The following is a 22,266-nucleotide window of genomic DNA, read 5'->3' on the forward strand; positions in this document are numbered from 1 at the left end:
AAGATAAGCTGCAGGCGAGAAAACTGAAAAGATTCAACAAATGGTTCATCATCAGCGCCGAAGGAGAGCTCATGAGGAAATCATTCTCTGCTCCGCTGCTAAAATGTGTGGGTCCAACAGACGCTGACTACATCCTAAGAGAAATCCACCTCGGGATATGCGGAAACCACATCGGAGGCAGGACATTGGCACATAAAGCCCTTCGGGCCGGATACTGGTGGCCCACTATGGTTTCCGAGGCAAAGCAGATGGCAAGGAAATGCGAGAAATGCCAAAAGTTCGCACCAGCCATCCATCAACCAGCTCAAACCCTACAATCAACACTGTATCCCTTACCATTCGCACAGTGGGGGTTAGACATCATTGGTCCCTTCCCCTCAGCTACGAACCAGAAGAAGTGGTTGATTGTAGGAGTCGACTATTTTAGCAAATGGATCGAAGCTGAAGCTGTCTCCTCCATCACCGAACCTCAGGTCCGCAAGTTCATATGGCAGAACATCATCACAAGGTTCGGCATACCAAGACTGATGGTCTTCGACCACGGGAAACAGTTCGACAACACCCCGTTGCAAAAATGGTGCAAACAGTTCGGCATACACCTAGCTTACTCGGCAGTTTGCCACCCACAAAGCAACGGGCAAGCCGAAGCTGCTAACAAACTCATCCTCAATGCACTCAAGAAAAGAGTCGAGGATGACAAAAACAAATGGTTAGAAGAGCTACCCGGAACGCTATGGTCCCTTCGGACCACTGAGAAAGAAGCTACCGGGCAAACACCGTTCCACCTTGTATATGGATCCGAAGCTGTCATCCCTGTGGAAATCGGAACAGAAAGCCTGAGGATCCAGGCATACAACAGGTATGATGGACTCCAAGGGGAAAGCAACAACCAACTTCTGTCCGAAGCTCTCGATCTACTGGACGAAGCTCGGAACGATGCAAGGACACTCAACGCAGCCTATTTGCAGAGGGCCAACAAGCATTACAACCAAAGAGTCAACGCCAGACCCCTAAAAGTCGGTGATCTAGTACTCAGAAACGCCGCCTCGGTTCAGAAAGGACGGATCCATGGCAAACTCTCAGCCACTTGGGAAGGACCATACATCATCCATTCCGAAAAAAGGCCAGGCACGTTTATGCTGAAACAGTTAGATGGAACAATTTTGAAGAACCATTGGAATACCGATGTTCTCAAGAAATATTTTGTATGATCTCTGTCTGTAAACCAAGTAAGTTGTTTAATGAGAAGAGGAAAGCCATCGGCACCATGTGTTTCATTAAACTTATCTCTATATTTATTGTCCCTTTATATATACATGCAGCCTCGGATCTGATCAATCCGAGACTAAAAACAGGTTGACTTTGCCCATTCCTTGATAAAATGCAAGAAATGACCAAATCATACACTTCAGGGAATCGTCCAGAATCCTCGGATTCGCGATACCCAGATAAAACTTGTTCGCAACAAACAGTCGCTCGAATCAAGTTATAAAACTTCGGCTCAGATCCACGGATCGCCGAAGTCATAACTAAGAGGCAGACTAGCGACCTCTTGCCCAGGTTTCCGAACCACAAGAGATCGGAAGAACAATCCAGACCTCTTAGCAGATCGACGGATTTGAAGAGTCTGGAAATTAAAGAGTCTCTTAGCAGATCTACGGATTTGAAGAACTCGCAATTTTAAAAAGAGTCTCTTAGCAGATCTACGGATTTGAAGAACTCACAATTTTAAGGAGTCTCTTAGCAGATCTACGGATTTGAAGAACTCGCAAAACTAAAGAGTCTCTTAGCAGATCTACGGATTTGAAGAACTCGCAAAGTTAAAGAGTCTCTTAGCAGATCTACGGATTTGAAGAACTCGCAAAACTAAAGAGTCTCTTAGCAGATCTACGGATTTGAAGAACTCGCAAAGTTAAAGAGTCTCTTAGCAGATCTACGGATTTGAAGAACTCGCAAAATTAAAAAGTCTCTTAACAGATCTACGGATTTAAAGAGCTCGCAAGATCAAAAGGTTTTTAGCAAGTCTACAGAAAGAAAAGCTCGAAAAGTCTACGGATTCAAAGACCTAAAAATTGCGAAAGTACAAAATTGAAAAGAAGCAGCCAAGTAACAAACATTCATTTTTCATTCAATATTTGGGGGAAGTACAAATACATTGAAAACCTCAAAAATTGAAAACAAAATGAAACAGTTAAAATCGGCAGCCATCAACAGACAATACCGGCCTACCAAAGTACTAAGAAAACAAAAAGAAATGAGTACAACGCAGCGCCGAGGCAAAAGGGGGAAAGGCAAGCACATATTCGGAAGTCCTCAACTGGAACCGACCGACTCTGAAGAAGAAGACTGCCCGAATCCCTAACTCTTGGGAGTCTCAGGAGCAGCCCCCAGGGGAGCATCCTTCGAAGAACCCCCAGCAGTAGTGTCACCTTCGGAAGTCGCCTTCTGGGCCCGAGCCTCTGCAAGAGCAGCTTGGCGTTCAGCTTCAGCTTCGTCTCGATCGGCCTGGCACTCCACCAAGTGATCCTGGGCCCTCATCCAGAGCGGAACCTTCTCATTCCAAGGGAAATGAGGCATATGCTTCGCAAACATGCGCCGAGCACCCAGGATGCCATTCCAGTATTGCTCTCTACACTGATCAGCAGTGTAGAGGTCAACTCGCTCTTGCTCCAACTTCCGAATGGCCGCATCCTTCTCTCGGATCTTCAGCTGGAGAACGGGCACCTTGTCAGCTTGATTCTGAATAATCTCCCGATGCTTGACAAACTGCTGAAGCCTCGCCTCCGCTTCCTGGCTCTGCTTAATGGCCGCCTCAAATTTAGACGTCATCTCCTTGAGAAGATTGTCTTTTTTTCAAGTTCGCTCGCAAACTTGGCGGCCATTTCTTTCCTCTCCTTGTCGAAGGAAGCTATCTTTTCAGCATCCTCCTCGACTTGGAAAGTGAGCTTCCCAACTTCGGCCCCGATCTGCTCAGCCGACTCCCTAGCCTCACGACTGTACTGAAGGTACAGTTGCTTGACCTCCACCAGCTCGGCGAAGAGCTGCCCAGCCTTCTGGTCCAAGATAGGGATATCACGAGCATAAGCCTCCTGATATCTCCTCAGTTGTCTCTCCTCAACCGAGCTACACTCGGAAGCGAACGAGGACCAGAAAACAGCCTGGGAAAGAAGGAAAGATGAGGAAAAGTAGAAAAAAAAAAAAAAAAAAAAAAAAAACGGAACTCAAAAGAGAAAATCCAACACTTACCTCATTCAGATAGTATTGGGCCATCATAGCTGGGTTCCTCTCTTCAGCTCCAGGAACCCTCCACTGCGGGTTGGCCCGAAGAAGATTCTCCCGAGCAGCTTCGGGACCCACCAAAGATCCCACATGAGCCATGGGGTTCTCCCCCAAAACCGGAGCCCTAGCATAGCGAGCCATCGCCTCCCTCACCTCCTCGGGGATCCGTTTCAGCGGAACATCCGAGCAAGGGTCAGCGTGGATCAGCCTATCCAAGGCCGAGGTCGAAGTAGAGCCCAAGGTCGAGTGGCGCCTCTTCCTCGTCAGACCCTGTTCGGGCTGCTCCTCCTCGGCAGAAGGGACCTCCTTCTCAGCTTCGGGAACCTCAATGTGAGCTTCGGCGAGGTCCACCATCTCCTTATCTGGACTTTTCTCTCTTTCGAGAGAAACGTCAGCAGATTCCTCCTTCTGCTCGACCACAATAGGGGCATCCGAGCCAGGAACAAGGTCGACTTCAATCGCCTCCATCACCTTGGTGATATCCTGGACCTCGATCCCTAGAGCAGTAGACGGCTTCAGCGGAGAGGGGATGGTATCTTCCTCAGCCAACGGTTGATCTACGGGCGGCGGTTCCGCAACCACCACACTCTTCAACTTCTGCCCTGGCAAGGGCATGAAGTGAAGGAGATTCTTGGGAGGAGGCATGTCTTCCGAAACCGTTTCCTACAAAATAGGCGTTCAGAGATCAGCTTCAAGGAAAAAGAAGAAGGGAAAAACAGACTACAAAAAACTCCAAGTCAGAGCAAATACCTTCTCCGAGGACTGAGAAGCCTTCGCTTTCTTCGGATGCGCGGAAGGCCTCAAAAGAGTGCTACCCTTCCTTTTGCGTTGATCCTAAAAAAGGGAGACCAAGGGTCAATAAATGTAAAAGAAGACAAAGGAAGAAATAAAGAAAAAACCGTGAAGTACCCGGTTCCTAGATAAAGAGATATCTATCCGAGCCGGAGATGAAACCGAAGGAACGGCACGCGGCACAGCGTCAGTCCCAGGACCCTAAAAAGATGGTCCAGGACCAAGACGTTAGCCGACGGCCAACCAGAAAGAAAGACAAACAAAAGACTTCGGGATATAGAAACACTCACCGGATCTGAGGTTGTCTTCAAATCAGGAAGCACGACCTTCACTGGAACAGCTTCGGGAGAGGAGGCAGAATCCCACGGATCAGCTCGAACTTCAGATATCCGAGCGACACCCGAAGGAGACAGCACGTAATCCTTCAAGCGAGGATTACGAGGATTCTCTTTCCCGAACTTGTAATCAGGAGCCGAGTCGTGAATAGTCTTCAGATCCAAAGAGATGCCCAAAACCACAGGATCAATGCAGCTAAAGCCGTACTCTGCAGAAACAAAGCACAAAACAAAGTCAATAAAACGAGACAAAAAAGAGGAGGACAAACTTACTAAAGCACGGTCCCAGCCGAAAGACACCTACCCCTGTCAAAAATCCTGCTGAGACCGGCAACAGCAAGAATGTCCTCCCGCAAGATATAGTTGAGGTTCGGGAGCCAGTTAGACGGCAGTTTGTAGTTGTCCTCCCGAGCCAAAAACCACTGGAGGAGATCCACGTAGTGGTGATGGTTCCGATCCGGAGCAGCCACGCTTCGCATATCAGGATCAGGAGTCACAAACCACTTCGGGGGGCGATAAAAATTGGGATGCTTCGGATCTGTCGGCACACGAACGAACAACCACTCCGTCTTCCAATTATGGTCAGAGCTGAGGTAAGGGTAGGCCGTAATGTAGTTCGGCTCCCCCTTCCTTCGGGACTTTTTGTTGATGATGGTCCACCAACCATACCCATCCCCCTTGGAAGCGTGATTGAAAGACAGATCGTGGAGATCTCGAAACACGGCGACAGAACAGGGAAAGTTAACAAAATCGCACACCCATCTAAATCCGATGATATGCCTCATAGATTTGGGGGTAAGTTGGGCCAAACTGATGTTGTACGACACCAGGAGCTCGGAAATGAATGGATCCAAGGGAAAGCGGAGACCGTTCTCCAAGTGATGAGTATACACAGAGATGAACCCCCTCGGCGGATGAGTCACCCGAGGACGCTCCTGATCGGGAAGCTCGCACCAGTACCCCAAGGCGTGCTGGATTCCGTATAACTCCTCGGCCCTCCGATGGTAGTTCCCCAGCTTTGCCTCCACCAACCAGTCACCACTGACCGATTTCTCCAACGGACCATCGATCTTAGTGGTCTCATGCAAGATCGGGGCATACTTGCCCTGCGGATCAGCTTCAGTCCAATGAACTGGAAACTCAGGGTAAGGACGGCGCACACCCGAAGAACCAGCTTTCTTACCAGAAGTTGCGCGTTCAGACACGCTAGACCCGCCAACAACATCATCTTTGGAAGCATCCCAACCAGTCGAACGCCTCTCCACCGGCCTCTCCGAAGGCCGACCCCTCGAAGTTTTCTGTAACCTTCCCGAGGGCACACTCTCCCTCTCACTAGAGGAGCCAACGACGAACTTGCTTTTGCCCCTATTCTTTGCCATGGTCGCGAATTCTCGGTCTAGGGTTTAGAGTGAGGAGTAGAAGGAAGAACGAAGAAGTAAGGAGAATTCAGAAACAAATTACCTTTTTCCGAAGCGGAATTCGCCGATAAAACTAACAACACAAGTTCCCGAAGTCTAAAGCTGGACGAATTCCGTAGATCTGAAGAAACTCGAAAACCACGATCGCCGGGAAAAGAGAAGAAGTTTGTTTAAAAGAGAGAGAAAGTAAAGTTTGAAGGAAGTTTAGCGCCTGGTATTTATAGAAAAAAGGAAGCGTATCAACTTCCTTTCGACACACGATCTCCACGACGCAATACAACTCCCAACACTTGTCATCAATGCAAATCATCCCTTTCCAAAAAAAGAGAGGGAACTTTTGGTCTTCTGACAACTGGAAACCCACCCATTTAATTCTAAATGGACCGGGTCTGGGGGGGCATGTTGTTTGGGCTCCCAATTGATTCTCAATTGGGCCACTAAGTCCAAAGCCCAATGGCTCTAAACAAACAGCATCAAACCTACCAATGGCTAGTCAGCCATCCATCAAGGCCCAAGGCCCAAAAGCAATAAATGACCTATGGGCATTTATTATGCAAACACTATAAATAGGCCACCAAGGCTCACACCTCAAGGTACGTCCAATTTATCGCCTTAAGACTACTCTTCTAGAGAACTTCTCTCTAGAATCCGAGCATCGTTCTTACTTAGGCATCGGAGGGGCTTTCCTCGGAAACACCCCCGAGGCTAGTGACTTTGCTCTTGTGCAGGTGAATTTGGACTCTACTCATTCAAACAAGCAAGATCTTCAACACATACGAAAGGGCCTTCATTCGAAGCCCATTGTTTCCATCTTTACAACACCGGAACACAAGTTAGAGAGCCAAGTTGTAGGTGAATTAACATCCACATTGTTATCTACAACAAACTTGCAATCAGAGACAATGGCAACAGCCAGCCATTGCTTTTCCACTGCCTAGGAGGCAACCAACAGAATAGCTTGAGCTTCTGCAGTAGTTAGAAGTTATAGTGATGACTAGTGAAAGAGCCAGCAAGGGATGAAGTTGTGATCTTAGTTCCTGCAAATGACTGCATAATTGGCAAGAAGGAAGGTACTATAGAATGTAGCATATATCCACCATGATTACATGATTCTCACAAACTATGTTACCCGGACTCGGGTACGGGTGTCAGATATGGGTATGGATCCGAGTGTTAGATCCGGTAAAGTTAAAATTTCAAGACACGGGGACCCTATCCTAATTTTAGACACAGGTATGGGATATGGAAAAAAGTTATTAGAAAATTTAATAACTTAAAGAAAAAGAAAATAAGAATTAATTTCTTTTGAAAAAAGAATTGAAAAGGTTTTCTTAAAGTAGCCCCTTGCTTTAAATGAAAAATAAAGTGAACTTTATTCCTAATTAACAGATCTAGGGTTAATTAAAATTAGATTGGAAATTTTCTTAAAGCAGGGGCTGACCAGCCATGTCTGATTGACAGGCCAAGGATCCGGTACGGATTCCATACCCGGATCAGTGTCATGTCGGGTCGACACAGGTATGAGCCCAAAAAAGGAGTGTCAGAAGTAACACAGCTCACAAATCTCAGTAGAGGGAAGAGAAGAGACACGTAATTCATTGGCTAGCCAGACAATTTGTGTTCACCAAAACTTAATGGGTTTAGAATTTTTTGGAAAAATCGAACTATTTATTCTTAGCCAAATTCTCCGAAAGTAAAAGCAGAACATAGTACGTATTGTTGGGGAAGGTAGTGAAAAGATCAATATCAACAAAACCAATGTTTTCCAAAATCACTTATCAAAATCATAGTACATAAAATCAATTTTGTTCTTAAGCTACATTTTATTTCAGTATTCATTTGCTCTAGGGCAATATAAAAAGATGTGATTAACATCTTCTTGGTCATTAGGACAAAAGGAGCAGCATTTGTTGGGAATGATAAACTTAATAGTTAGGTGGGAGGCAGTGAGTAACCTATGCCACATGATAAGCCAGAGAAAAATATTGAATTTGGGGGGCATCTAGCTTTTCAAACAACAATCCATTTTTCATCAGATTTTAGATCAGTCAACATGGAGTTTCAAAATGAGGTTGTAAGCACACTTAGTATCAAAGTGAGACCCTTTAGAGGGTGAAAAATGGGGTGTTAGTCCCAGAGTTGGGGATGGGAATGAAAATGGCATGGATCCACATAACCAGATAGTGGGGAAGGTTTATGGAGATTAGATTCAAAGTTCAGTGGCCATTGATCATGATATGGCTAAGGGTTAACTCTTCCTTGCCTCTATTAAGGGGGCCACACATGAGGGGTCTAATAGATCCTTTTCCAGACCAGTTATGTACTATCACCCATATTTTTAGAGATTTTGATTAGCTAGTTGTTGAAAGGTGCTAGCGCGCACGTTCCCCCAAGATATAAAACGATATCCCAAAACACTGTGTATATCACATGCCTAATTACTCTACAGAAATAGTTAAAAGCATGAATACAATACTTCTTAGATGATAAGAAACGCGGCTAATTACTTGATGTAAGTTACATATATAGAAATCCCTAATACACAAGTCATAGGTAATCCAAAAGGTGCAATGACGCGCTATATTCTTGGAACATAAAATCGTGTTCCATGTTCCTCTAAGAAAAATCCAACACATAAAGGTAGTTAAAATACTAAAGTCATACAACGTCACAACGTAAACAATGGTTGCTTGTAAAAGGCATACATGGTTCCGATACTACTTGGATTTCACAAATACATAATATTGATTTTACGGAGCTTCCACACATAAAAAGGGAGGCATTTCTGAAAGTGTTTACTCTTCGGCCGCAACCTCCAAATTCTCCTTGGCATTACCCTCTAACTCCACCTTTTATAAATGCCCACTTGTTTAAGATACCACTGGAGCACATTGTTCATGGAGAGGGTTGTTGCCGGTCCTACCAACTCTGCCTTTCCTGCATACCAGTATTGAAACAAAAAACTCATGGTGCGCTATGATGACCTAAACAATCAAGAAAAGGGTAGAACAGTTGGGCATTGACCTAACTTAACCAACAGGCACACCAGGGTTGTTTTCACAAAATCTGAACCGAACCTAGCTGCGATACGTGTAACACCTGTCATGCTTATGCAACCAAAGAAAAGAGAAAATCATTCCGTACGAAGGCATAATAAATATCATAATCAAGGCAAGAGACTCACACACACACACACACACACACACACACACACACACACACACACACACACACACACACACACACACACACACACACACACACATCATTCCGTACGAAGGCATAATAAATATCATAATCAAGGCAAGAGACACACACACACACACACACACAAGTGACATGCCAAGAGTGCATCAAACTTTAAAACAAAGACCTAGGCATCATAACTATCAACAAACAAGACATGTTAACTGTTATAACTCCAAAATGGCCTAATTCACAAATAAAGTAATGAAGCTGAATCAGGGATCATTAGAAAGAAATATACAATTTGTTTTCTTTCTCCTGTATTTGTGTGTCCAATTAAATTGAACATTCATGCATACTACTAAACCGGAACAAGCTACCAAGCCCATTTAAGGAACAAACAGGACAAGACCAAATATATCTTTTATACAGAAATAAAAAATCCATAAAAAAGCATAATTGGAACTGGAATGAGGCATATAACGCACTCCAGTATTTTTAGCTTCCCATTGAAGAGAACCTCTAAAAGTTTACACTAACTACGAAGTGTTAATTCTAGCTAAATCGTTCATAATCAACAAAATCCAAAAACCAAGAAAGAGTCTAAGGGTATTGGCAGGTCCTTTTCTTAATGTAAAGGAATTCGAAGGTTATTTCGTCATTCACCTCATTATCATTCTCATAGTTAACCTAGCATCAAATTGTATAAAACATGAATTAAAATGATCTAGCAAAAGAATACAAACAGTCCATCACCTTAGAGAATACTCCATAGTACAGATTATACTAACAAATACTGCAGAATTTTCACACAGTTCATTACTGTCTGATTACTTGTTTTCCTTAATAATTGCTTACTGGTCTGATCTACTGATTTAGCTAAGAAGATCACTTAATATTTAGCAAAATCTCTTCTTGCATAGTAGTTGAGAGAGTTCACAAACTTTTTAGCACTCTTGAGTGCGCTTCTTTGTGGCTGAGTGTGTGCTTATGTGGTCATGTAGTTTACTTTTATAAATGGCTGCAGATATTTCTTTATCATCCTCCCCGCTCCTGTATTTGGAAGTCTGATGTTTAATAACGGGTTGTTGGACTCTTAAAGAGTTTCAGACTTACAACTCACTGGAAAAACAGATATTTGCTATCTCTAAATTTTTGCATTGGGGATGAAAATAAATATGTAATTACTTTTCCTTAAAAAAATGGAGCATAATCCGGAAGATTTCTGTTATTCCATAAAGAAACGAAAGCTATTTTCTTGATCAAGCATTATGTCTTCTCATGGTTGCGAGGCAATGCTAGTTCTTTTTCTCTAGATGAACTTTTTAAATGCCATGACCTCATATTCCCTGCAAAATTACACTAAGGACATATTCGATTGTGATTTCATGCCTGTACCTTAGTTAGTTGGTAACTTACGGCGTGCTTCTCTGCTTGACACGTCTTGTAAGACAACCTCTGCAATCGTCAAAATTTATCTGAACCTCAGCAACCTGTACCTTTCCCTTTCAATCCACTTTGTATCGAACAATATATACTTGTATATTGCTTCAGGTCAATAGTTGGTTATCTACTACAGTTTGCCCTGAATTTTCTTTTACCTTCAGCTTATTTGAATCAATCTCTTCATACGGAGTTGTTTCTTTGAAAACTGGTTCAGGCAAATTTTTCCAAACTCAAAATTTACAAGAACCTTGGACTTGGAGTACCAACAATGTCTTAGGGAAGGAAAGTTCTCCTGAGTGGCATGTATATCGAGGGATATGAAAGACATTTTTCCATCACCAATATTTTTTGAGATCAAGAAATTAAATTATACTCCCTCCATTCCTTTTTGTTGTTCCCATTTCCTTTTTTGGCATTTCTTTTTGTTGTTCCCCTACTGAATCTTTACTATTTTTGGCCATAGATTTTTTACCAATTTACCCTAAGATTCCCCACTATTTACCAAAAAACCCTAAGATTCTACCCTTTTTCCAACCTAAATTTCACCACTTTCATTATTTTATTCATTCCCTCCCCAACTTACCCGTCCCTATCTTCATCTCTCTCTTCTTTTCATTATGTTATTCGGACCTCTCTCCTCCTTCCCCTCTCTCTCCTCCTTCCTCTCTCTGTTTCTCTGAAGAACATCTTCATTTTCCATCTTCCTCCTCTCACTTCTCCCTCTCTCCTCCTTCCTCTCTCACTTTTCTCTCTCTATTTCTCTCAAGAACACTAAAATGTTCTTCATTTTCCATCTTTCTCTCACATTTCTTTCAAGAACACTGAAATTCTAGATCGCCGCCACCACCACCACACCTCCGCTACCGCCACCACCCTCCAGAAAAAGCTGTAGAATACGTATTATGGCTTTAGATGGTGAAATTCGACTATGAAAACTCTAGATCTAGAGTTTTCATGGTCGAATTTGACCTCTAAATCCTCAAAATCGTGACATTGAGATAAAGTGAGTATTAATTTATTTTTGTGCGTTTTTTTGTCGAACTTTTTGGGTGATTTTTGTCGAAAATTTGGGTTGATTTTGGTTGTTATTTTGGCTGAATTTTTGGGTTAAATTTGGTCAAATTTGGTGGTTGATTTTGGGTATAATTTTCTCGAATTTCAAGGTTTAATTTTCTGTTTTTTTGGTCGAATTTCTGGGTTTAATTATCTCGAATTTGGTCGAATTTTTGGGTATAATTTTGCTCGATTTCTGGGTATAATTTTGGTTGAATTTTGTTGAAATTTTCGGTTGAATTTTGGTCGAATTTTTGGGTTTAATTTTCTCAATTTTCTGGGTTTGATTTTGGGTTAATTATGGGTTGATTTTCTCGATTTTCTGGGTTTAATTTTGGGTTGTTTTTCTCGAATTTTTGGGTTGAATTTTCTCGAATTTCTGGGTTCATTTTGTACGGATCTTGCTTAAGAAATGAAGATTAGTTGTTTTTCTCGAATTTTCTCGATTTTTGGGTTCATTTTGTCGAATATCCTGGGTTTTTTGGTCGAATTTTCTTGATTGTTTGTTTGTCGATTTCTTGATTGTTGATTTCTTTTTCTTGATTTGGTTGAATTCTTGATTGTTGGTCGAATATTCTGGTTTGATTTTTCTTGATTTTTTGTTCGAATTTTTGTTGTTATTTGGGTTTTTCTTGATTTTTTGCTCGAAATCCTCACCCGGATTTTTTGTTGTTGATTTTTGATTTCAAAACTGGGTGATTTTTTTGATATCAAATCTGTTTGTTTTTTGATTTTTTGATTTCCCCAATTTATCTTATTTATTTAATATTTTCTCTCTCCTTACTTTATTTTAAATATATAATCTCTTACACACAATCATTATTCTTACACCCAATCATTACTCATATTCCAATACAACTCAAGATTCCAGTTTTCTTAAAAACCCCCCAACATTCCTTATGGGAACAACAAAAAGGAATGGAGGGAGTAGTATTGTTGCACAATGGTTTCCAGTTATAATGATTTCTTTTATGGGTAGGAGTGCAAGACTGAATGTCTTGGTTTATGTTTTATTGTTTGATTGCATTCATTTGAATCAGTTTAGCCTTTATAGACAAAGATGAGTTAAATAGTTTGGATATAAAGATAAGATCCTCAAAGCGTACCTCAGATGGTATGGAGGTCCCATTACTAAAATCCTACTGCTAATAGAGAGGAGTTGGAAGTGGATCATAATGTATTGTGAACAGAGGAAGTTATAGATGATGATAAAATAAAGGTTTTCTCTTTGAATCTTGTCAAGAGGTCCTTGATTGTACATACAAGGATTCCTGGGGTTTGCTTACCAATTCGTTTAGTTTCTTTATTACTATATATAGAATAGGATTATTGTCATATATTTTGGCTTCTAATTTTATGTTTAGTTTTACTTATATAATTTCCTGGTAGTAGTTTTTTTTTTGTAATGCTATTTTGAGTTTATTGTTGAACATGTTTGGTTTTGTTCAGGTGGGGTGCACAGAAGGGCCAGAGAGAATTAGAGAATTTATTGCAATGGGTGCATCCTTTGATCATGGCGATGATGGAAATTTGCACTTAGCAAGGGAGGGGGGCACTCTCATCACAGAATTGTTCACGTGGCCGATATGACTGTTAGGGAGATAGAGAGGGCATTATTAGAAGCAGCTATCAGGGATCCTAATATCTTCTTGTTTCGACATCATTTTGCAATCGATCTATTGACTTCCCAGGTTAAATTTCTTCAAGTCATTTTTCTGTTGCCGCTCTTTGCCTCACATTATATGGTTTAGCATCCTAAACAAAAGAACCATATTGAGTTATTGTCAATTAGATTTATTTTATTTTATTTTATTTGGGTCTTATCTCTCAGTACATAAGGATTAATGTGTTCATTCTGTGAACTCATGTCATCCATTAGGCAAACCTGATTTAAAGCTGTTAATGACCATAAGTTGAATTGTTTTTGGCTAAAATTGTGATCATTCTGGTGGCAGTTTTTGAAATTTCACTAAGGTGTTAAATGAACAGATATATGCTTACAAGTAGTTTCGTAAAGGCACCAACTTAAGGGTGAAAGTTATTAGAAATTTCATATCACAAAAATGGTTCTGAACCTTAACTGAGATCTATGGATTTCCAGTGCCACTCACATTCTGAAAGTCCTCCTTATGTTATAAGAAGACTGATGATGTTGTTTTTACAGGATGGTTCCGACACTGTTTGTCATGGTGTTGACACTATAAATACTGAAACACTTGAGGTAACTGGAAAAAAAAAAATTAACTTCCATTATTGTGTGTGGAGTAGTTCAAACTTACTAACTATTTTTCATTGCTAGTAACAGGTGGTGCGCTTACCACCAAAATCAATGACACCTTTCCGGCTCTTTTTGCTCCTTTAAAAAATTGAAATGTTAACATATAAAATGTTTTCGTCACCCTATCATTGTATATTGAACACATCCACCTAACACCTTAATATTTTCTCCAATTACTACGTCAATCAAAACATTGGTTAATCGTCTCTCAAGTACAAGCAAAAGATCAAAACCGAGATCTCATTAAACTATGATGATAACAGAAAATTCAGTCACTTTCGTTCAGTACTACTCTCTACTCAATCTCAAATTCAAGAGAAACTAATTAACAACTTAACATAACAAAAGTGCAAAGAATACTAACCAGCCTTCTCAGATATTCTTCTTGTTTGAGTTTACGTTGTTCTTCCTCTTCTTCCTGCTGCCTCTTCTTCTCCATCTCCAACGCTTGAAGAAACTGCATTTCTATCTCCTCAAACTCTAGCCGCTCCCTTTCCATTCTATCAGCCTCCTCTTGCTCTAACCGGAGTAATCTCATCTTCTCTTCAAGATCGTTCAATCCTAGTAGTGTTTTGCAACCATCATTGTGTTTTTTTGTCACCTGCAGCATAAAAGATGCAGACTTTACTTAAAGTACAACAGGAAAAGAAGACATAAAAATCAACAGTATGATATTTTCTGAGCAACCAATAATACTCAAAACTCGCCTCCTCATTTAACTGGTTTTTGTAGCTAAAATGTTCTTTATCGTTCCTCTTAGCCAATTGAATTGCACAAAATGAAGGGAACATACAATTCAATCAAAGAATGTCGTAGACTCACAAATCCTGAATAAGAGAGTGTAGTTATTCATGATAAAAAAAAAAAACTTCAAATTCTATAAATGTTGCCATACATTCCTAATCGTGTAGTACAGTAGTAGTCCACACATCCAAATATGCAGCTAATGAATACTATTATAACTATGATGAAAAGATCCAAAGCTTCATTACTTATTGTGCCAGTGAGGGGTAAAAAGAGACCATAAATGCAGGTACAGTTGGTAGCTGAGAATAATGTTCTTGATTGACAGTTGCACTAATAGTTGGTACTTGTCAGTCTTAGTTCCGAGGAATCCTCAAAGTTGGCTGAATTCTGATATGTCTCACATTCCAGAGTAGGAGGAGAAAGTTTCCTACTATTTAGCAAAAATGAAAAAGGATATTACATACCTAAATCTGCTAAACAACTGTCCTTGTTGGTTTATCTATAAAGCATCATGGCCTTCACTCAACTACATCTAACCTTCATATTAAACTAAGTATCATAGTACGTGTCAAGTTCGCGAGATACATAGATGAGAGGGATAAGGTCCCATATCTTGAGAGTTGAGAAGGAAGATGATCATATGATATTAGTGGTGTACTTCTGCAGAGGGATAGTGCAGACTGCAGAGAGTAGTTGGTGCACAGGCTCGTAAATAAAGTGAGGATTGTCTAAGATAAAAAGAGAAAACAAACAAAAGCAAGTTAAACAGGAGCAGTCAGACTATAATGCTAGATAGCTCCAACAAAAACAAGGACTAATCCCCTGTTTAGTACTTGTGAAGTTTGAGCTTCCAAATTAAGAGTGATCTATTTATTACTTTACCAAATTAAAAAGGGAAATGCTTTGAGATTTTCTTAGTTACTTAATTGAATTACTAAGGTAATGACCAAAACTAAGTTATAGCAACACTGACAAAAACAAATGGCTATATGATTTGATTTTTGAATTAGGGCCTTTCATGCTCCAATCTTTAGAACATAATATTCGACACATTTGTATCCAGTGGATTTGGTTCTACATTCATGGAAATCGGGGTAGATAAATGATATGTAATCAAGAATTACTTCTTAAATAGGAGGAAAAAAAGGACGATTTTTTTTCTTAAACCTGTATATAGAAGCTTATTTCTAAAGTCAGACAGAAAGGGGTTAAGTAATACTCCGCACAACAATCCAGTGAACATATGAGATCCAAAAGACTTTCAGTCATTCTTTCTATAGTCCCTTCAAGTTGATACAACTTCTGAATTTTTGAAGATAACTACTTCTGATTCTTCCTCAAACTGAAGAAAAACACGGCAAATCTAAGTAAAAAAAAACGGCCTGTAAGTTTCTCCAGAAGATTATCCGTGCAAGTTACAGACACTATTTTCTACAAACCCTAAAATACTTATCCAAAATCAAAAAGTTCTAATTAACAAAAATACAATTTAAAGACCTACCCAGCTAAATAACAACACCAATTTCTTAAAAAGATCGGATAGTAATATAAACTCTTGGCTCATCCTCTTAGTGACTCATCCATTGAAGATAATTCTGTCTTTGCAGCGACTCCACCGATGTTAGACAGAATTGTCCTTAATTGATGACTCCATCATTTTTTAATTTTGTAGTGTTGAAGCAGAAGTTGACATCATAATGATAGAAAATAAACACAATATGAGTATCATTTAGTAATACTTCAAGTGCTCTTGCTAATCCTATTAATTATGTATCAGAGACATTTTTCAATACAAAACACAACCCACCAAATTGTGATTTTGTTTGTCTGTTAGTCTCTTATATCTATTTATTAAAAGGTGATGATCAAAAAGTAATTGTAATAATCTATACTCATTCACTAAGTTGATGACCTCAATATTTTTTTTAAGGTTGTCGATCTAAGCCGTAGAGACAAAAGGCAAGAAGCAGTAAGCCAGTAACAAATAAACGATATCCGGCAAAGGAACAAGGAGTTGCAACTTAAGGAGTACAAGTTAGGGGCGAATAACAAGTAACCTCACTTTTTTTACTTTTGGGGTACATTTGGTTGAAATGTATCTTTGCAAATATGTTTTCTAAAGTACTATTCCCATTAGATACAGTTAGAGATAAAGGATGTAACATCTATAAGAAAAGTTTTAATTCTGTTTGAACTAATGGGCAAAAGCTAGTAAAGAACTGAAAACTTGCAACAAGTAGTATTTTATTTAGCATTAATAACATGATATTTAAGCAATAAGTCAGGCGACATACCATAGTGTTATTATCATCTTCAGATCTTGGGGGAGTTGGAAGAGGAAAGGAGTTACGGCTAAGCCTCGGGACATTGTACAATTTCATAACCTTCTCATAGTTACCCGTCCATCATTATTGGGCATGCCATTTGTTGAACATATATCTGCTAATCAAAGCATACAAACCATCAGAACCTATATTTCATACTCCGTACTATATAGCCTTAAAAACGTCTACATAAACAAAGACATTGCAGGAATATTCACATATAACTTAGTATGACAATTCCTACGTGCTACCAGTTCTACTGAACAATTTAATAACTGGATAATCAAATATAATTAACGAAAATCATAAGCTAATTCAAATATCCAAAACTCAAAGATTGAAGAGGAGAAAAATATGCATTCATAGTGTATAATATATATTCATTTACATAATTCAACTACACAAAATCAAGCTACACATTATCTTATAAACTCCCATAGTTTAAAAATAACGAGGCAAAAATTCAACCATAAATCCTAAAAGAAAAGTAATAAACTCTAACCTGACATTGCCGAATAGATTTGCCAATACCTGCACCCAAACAAAAATAAATGAAGTAGGAAAATGTTACAAGCTTAAAATCTCATAAACCTTAAAATCACAACGCTATAAAACAAAACATTAATGAAATTGAATTAGAAAAGAGATAAAAATTTAGAACCCTAAATTCAAAATCACTGGAAATCGACCAAATCAATTATCTTAATTGATGAACTAAAATGTCAAATTCGTAGACACTAATTCAAAAAAAAACCTAGAAAAAAATTGATAAATCGCAAAAAAACAAAGTTTTTTCGATAAAATCAAGCTTGTTGATGAACTTATAGGACAATATAAGATGCAACTCGTGTTGCACGAAATCAGTAGTACGTAATTCATCACCAATTTCAGAGAAAATTACATGAATTGAAACTAACGCTTCGATGATAAATAACAACAACCCAGAAAACTTAAATAAAACTCAGACCTGAGAGTCGCGGGTTCAAACGATTTTGGAAGCGGAGAATTTGTTTGAGAGAGGATAATCATGAACAACATGGGTGCCGATTGTTGAAGTGGCGAATTATGAATCTACTGATTCGTCACAAGAGAGCGGGTAGCTAGGGTTGAAAATTGAAAGAGGTAGTGAGTTATACCGACAAAAAATAGCAATATTAAGAACAAAACCATAGAAAACAATCGATTTTCACCTTCGAATGCATCAATGTCGAACTCCTTCTCAAAATCCTCGAACGTGGCCTTTAATCACCATAAACAACATCCTCTTGAAGAATAAAGGGGATCTACGACCTGAAAATATAGGATAATGGAAGGAGATAGGTGAAGGGGGCGGTGGAGATTGCAGAGATAGTTCTAGGGTTTCTAGAAAATGGAAGGGGAAGAAGATCCCAGAGTCGGGGAAAGAGAAAGGGGAAACAAAGAGGATCAAACAAGGCAGATGGTTGATGGAACACGTGGCATCATCCAACATCATGGCAAAATTCAGTAATTAAGGTTGAAAGGTGGGGGCAAAATCGGCAACACACTATTACTGCAATAGTAACATGAAGTTTGCATGGTCTAAAGTGTTAGGATTATTTTATGCATTTTTCAATATATTACTTGATATTAAATTAATTTGGAGGAAAAAATATTCAAATATTTTTGAGGGAATATCATTTTAAGAAATTAAACTGAATTTAATTTCTTATTTGCGGGTTTTATTTAATTGATTAAAGTGAAAATAAAGTTCTAATTCTATTAAGAATCAATTTTGGAGAAAAAGAGTTTAATAAACTTTAAATTATTTTATAAATCCGAAAACTATGTTTGATATTTTATAAAACGAGTTTTATATGATAATATATTTATAATACTATATTCCGGAATTATTTTGGAAAAATAAAGTAATTCTACTTAAAATTGGATTTTAAGAGTTTTACCAATTCAAAATTCTCTAAAACCCCGAATACTTCAAGATAAATTATGAAAATTTTAGATTAAATCCTAAATAATTATCCAAGCTTCTTTTTAAAATTAATTGATTTTATTATTTGTATTTATATTTAAAATCAGTATTCCATACCAAAATCACCTAATCATGACTAGATTCATAATTATATTCTAGCTTAAACATTAAATTCGAATCTATCTCGATCTTAGGGTTCAATTCTGACTATAACTCTAATTCTACACCTATACGTTCCCCCTCCCTTGTTCATTAGTATTCACACCAAAAGTTGAGAGCTTTCCCATGCCCACTCTTAAACTTCTTCTCTCTCTCGATCTGGCTCTAAACCTTATTATCTAAAATCCAAATAAAACCACCACGACACCCTCATCGTACACTTCCCTGCCACTGACGTCTACCCCTTGGTTTCGTGACTTCCATACCCAAATTAGTTTCAAAGCCTCTCTCTCTCTACGGTCAGTTTTTACTAAATAAACTCTTTTAAATCGTAATTTTTAAAAGTGTATTTTAAACCACGACTTTGAAATTATGATTAATAATATATTTCTTATGCATGCATAAGTCATGAATAAAGTTTAAGACCATTAAATTTATTTTTATTAACTTAATTAATTGTTCAATCATAAATTAATTAGGTTTTTTATTTATTAATTGTTAAGAACTCGTGAGTGATATGTAGCATGATGAAATTTTTGTGTGAAATGCTAGTTAATCAAAGTTAGTGTATGTGGTTAGATTATTATATGATTGAAATCTATATATGGTTTGACTATTAACTTGAAAATATTAATGGTTTTAAATTGAAATTGTGAATTATTTATTTGAATTTGTTTTTTGAATTTGTGAAAAAATGTTTGAGGATTTTCGAAAGTTAAATAATTTTATTGATTTTCAAATGATGATGGATTTTTTCAAGTGGTGTTCAAAATATTTGGATTGGTTTTAATGAGTTTTAAATCTTTATTTCAAAATACGTTGTTTTCAATATGGTTATTGGTCAATATTTCGATCCCCTAATGAGCTTCAAGTGATATAGGATCTTTCTGTAACTCGAAAGTGACTTTGAAAATTACTACCTATGTCTTTAGTGACTTTGCAAATTACTACCTACGTCTTTAGTGACTTTGCAAATTACTACATAGCTTGTTAAAAGTTGGAATACTACCTAGCTATTTAATTATTGCTGCCAATTGCTACTTTATCCCATATTCCGACCAATTAGTCATTAGTCATATTATAGTTAACCGTTAATCATACTTTAATTATTTTATTAATAAATACTAAATTTAAATCTCAAACGGTTTTTAGGCCGAAAATAGCAAAATTTCCGAACTCGGCCCTTTTGGTTTAATTATTCATGTTTTTGTCTTTAGATTTATTAAAACTACATCGTTTGAGTGTATTGAGTTTTCCTGTGGTGGATTTGTTAAATATTTTGGGTTTAGTATAGTTTTGGTGGAGTATCGTTGTGAATTCGGTTCATTCATAAAGAATTATACGAGATCGAAACAGTTATCAAATTTTCAAATTGATTTAGATGAGTCGGATGGAAACCGTCCTCGCGGCGACAAAAAGGCTGTATATTCCAGCCATATGTGCGAGAGATATCCCACGGTGCAAGATCTTCCCAACGATGGTATTTTTGATAAAGGAATACCTCTTTTTATTCAATTTATTATGTATTTATTTCTACTGTAAATGCCGTATGACTTTTTGTTAATGTATTGATTTTACATTCAAAAAAATAAATTAAACATAGGAACTTGGTTTTTAATTATCAATAAACGACTTTTATTTTCAAATTCCCAAATATGATAAGTATTATGTAATATTGGTTTTATATACATAAAAATATATCATTGAATTATATATATTCTCTATTTTCTATTTTAATTACAGGATAAAAGAAAACATATGCTCCATATTTACTATTCCAGTAACCTATGATAAAAAACTTGTTTCCTTTTACATTTATACAAAATATTATCATAGCAAAAATATTAGTTTGATAGTAAAATTAATTTAATGAGTCACCTGTGGTACAATTAATTTTGTGCCACGTAGGATTGAGACACGTATATCTTTATCATCACCCTTATATATATGGAGTAGTTATATACTCCTTCAATTATTTAAATTACCAAAGTGTAAGGTGTTATTCTTGTATGGACCTGGTGCATAATAATACATATTAGTGTGGACCCAAAATCAATAGTTTTTTCTAGCACCATTTTTACACTCATAGTGACCTTTATTGTTCATATAGTAACTATAATAAATTAAACACCATTCTTAGACATAGTAGCCATTTTTTGAATCATAGTAACCCTATATTTTTAAAAACGAATTGTGACTTAAAATTACATTATTCAAGCACAGTATGTATCAACGACACTAATTTGATATTTTTTCATAATAATCTTAATAAAATGTCAAAATAAATTAGGAACAAGTTGTTGACTTTATTTTAAGACATGGTCCACAATAAATTTAATTTGAACCAAGTTCATTTAAGAATTGGTGAAATGTAGGAACAAATAAAGCTTTTTTAAGTGTCCAAAAAAAACTAATTCATAGAATATGATAACCAAATTTGTTGTCATGTTGGACAGGACAAGGTGCTAACAAACTCACATACTTTTAGGATTATTTGGTGTTGGCATTACTTTTTTTCATCTCAAAATAACAGAAAGCAAAGAGATCGAAATCGTAAAATCCTGGAAACAACTTGAATTTCTAAAAGTGCACAAAATGACAGTAAATATCTCAACAGGTTTTATAAAGCTTTGATTTTGCATTTTATTATAAAAAGCCAAGGGGATTTAACTTATAGAATAAATAAAAATAAACATAATTATCATTTTAAAATAAGAAAATATATACTCCCTCCATATTTTATAAGTAATATAATGAATACCAAAAAGAATGTTGCGATTCTACTACTCGTGGTTATAATTGTATTCGCAACGGTGACAATTGGTGCGGCTGAAGCTGAAGATATGCATGTTCCATTGATTCCTTGCACAACTTTTATTGGAGAAAGTTGTAAGGCTGGTGGGTGTTGTTCACCACACTCTTGCAGCGGATGGTTTTCTGGTAAATGCAAAAAATAATTTCTCATGTGTATATATCGATCTTTTAAAAGTCGGTAAAAATTATAATGTTTATGTAATAATTACAATAATTACAATACGATCTCCTACGACGATTTATGTTAGCCGACCCCAAATCATTTTGGGACTAAGGCTTTGTTGTTGTTGTTGTTGATGTAATAATTACAATAATAATGAGACCTTTCATATGTATACTTATGTAATATATATAATAACTTGACCTTTCATCTTCCTACACATACTACCACTTTTTTTTTTACATTTTCTAGTGGTTGATTTGTGTCGTCTTTTACCATATTGTATTGTGTATCATACTGAAATTTGCAAAATTCATCAATACTCAT

General features: G+C 37.7%; 1 protein-coding gene across 5 annotated transcripts; it reads right to left on the reverse strand.

The window, feature by feature from the left end:
* Positions 1-8,314: 8,314 nt before the first annotated feature.
* LOC130466267 (uncharacterized) lies at positions 8,315-14,672 on the reverse strand. Of its 5 annotated transcripts, none has more exons than XR_008926304.1 (4): positions 14,495-14,672; positions 14,152-14,388; positions 8,849-8,931; positions 8,315-8,761 (listed from the first exon to the last, which is right to left on the reverse strand). XR_008926304.1 is itself a non-coding variant. In XM_056835032.1 (4 exons), the coding sequence occupies exons 1-3, from the start codon at positions 14,576-14,578 to the stop codon at positions 8,882-8,884; spliced, it is 345 nt and encodes a 114-aa protein (XP_056691010.1). In that variant the 5' UTR covers positions 14,579-14,672; the 3' UTR covers positions 8,315-8,761; positions 8,849-8,881. The 5 variants fall into 5 exon arrangements, 4 of the variants coding, with proteins under 4 accessions (XP_056691010.1, XP_056691011.1, XP_056691009.1 ...); XM_056835032.1 differs by having other exon boundaries at positions 8,849-8,905; XM_056835033.1 differs by lacking the exon at positions 8,849-8,931.
* Positions 14,673-22,266: the final 7,594 nt, after the last annotated feature.

This window comes from Spinacia oleracea, chromosome 1, assembly GCF_020520425.1.
Source record: "Spinacia oleracea cultivar Varoflay chromosome 1, BTI_SOV_V1, whole genome shotgun sequence".
Taxonomy (NCBI): domain Eukaryota; kingdom Viridiplantae; phylum Streptophyta; class Magnoliopsida; order Caryophyllales; family Amaranthaceae; genus Spinacia; species Spinacia oleracea.

What these genes read in the sequence shown, in the direction of transcription:
- LOC130466267 (XM_056835030.1), bottom strand. Translation starts at nt 14,578, where the DNA reads ATGTTCCCTTCATTTTGTGCAATTCAATTGGCTAAGAGGAACGATAAA. An exon ending in AAAACCAGTTAAATGAGGAG is followed by an intron (nt 14,389 to 14,494) that starts GCGAGTTTTGAG and finishes TTTATGCTGCAG; the next exon opens with GTGACAAAAAAACACAATGA. An exon ending in AAGAATATCTGAGAAGGCTG is followed by an intron (nt 8,932 to 14,151) that starts GTTAGTATTCTT and finishes TGGTTGCATAAG; the next exon opens with CATGACAGGTGTTACACGTA.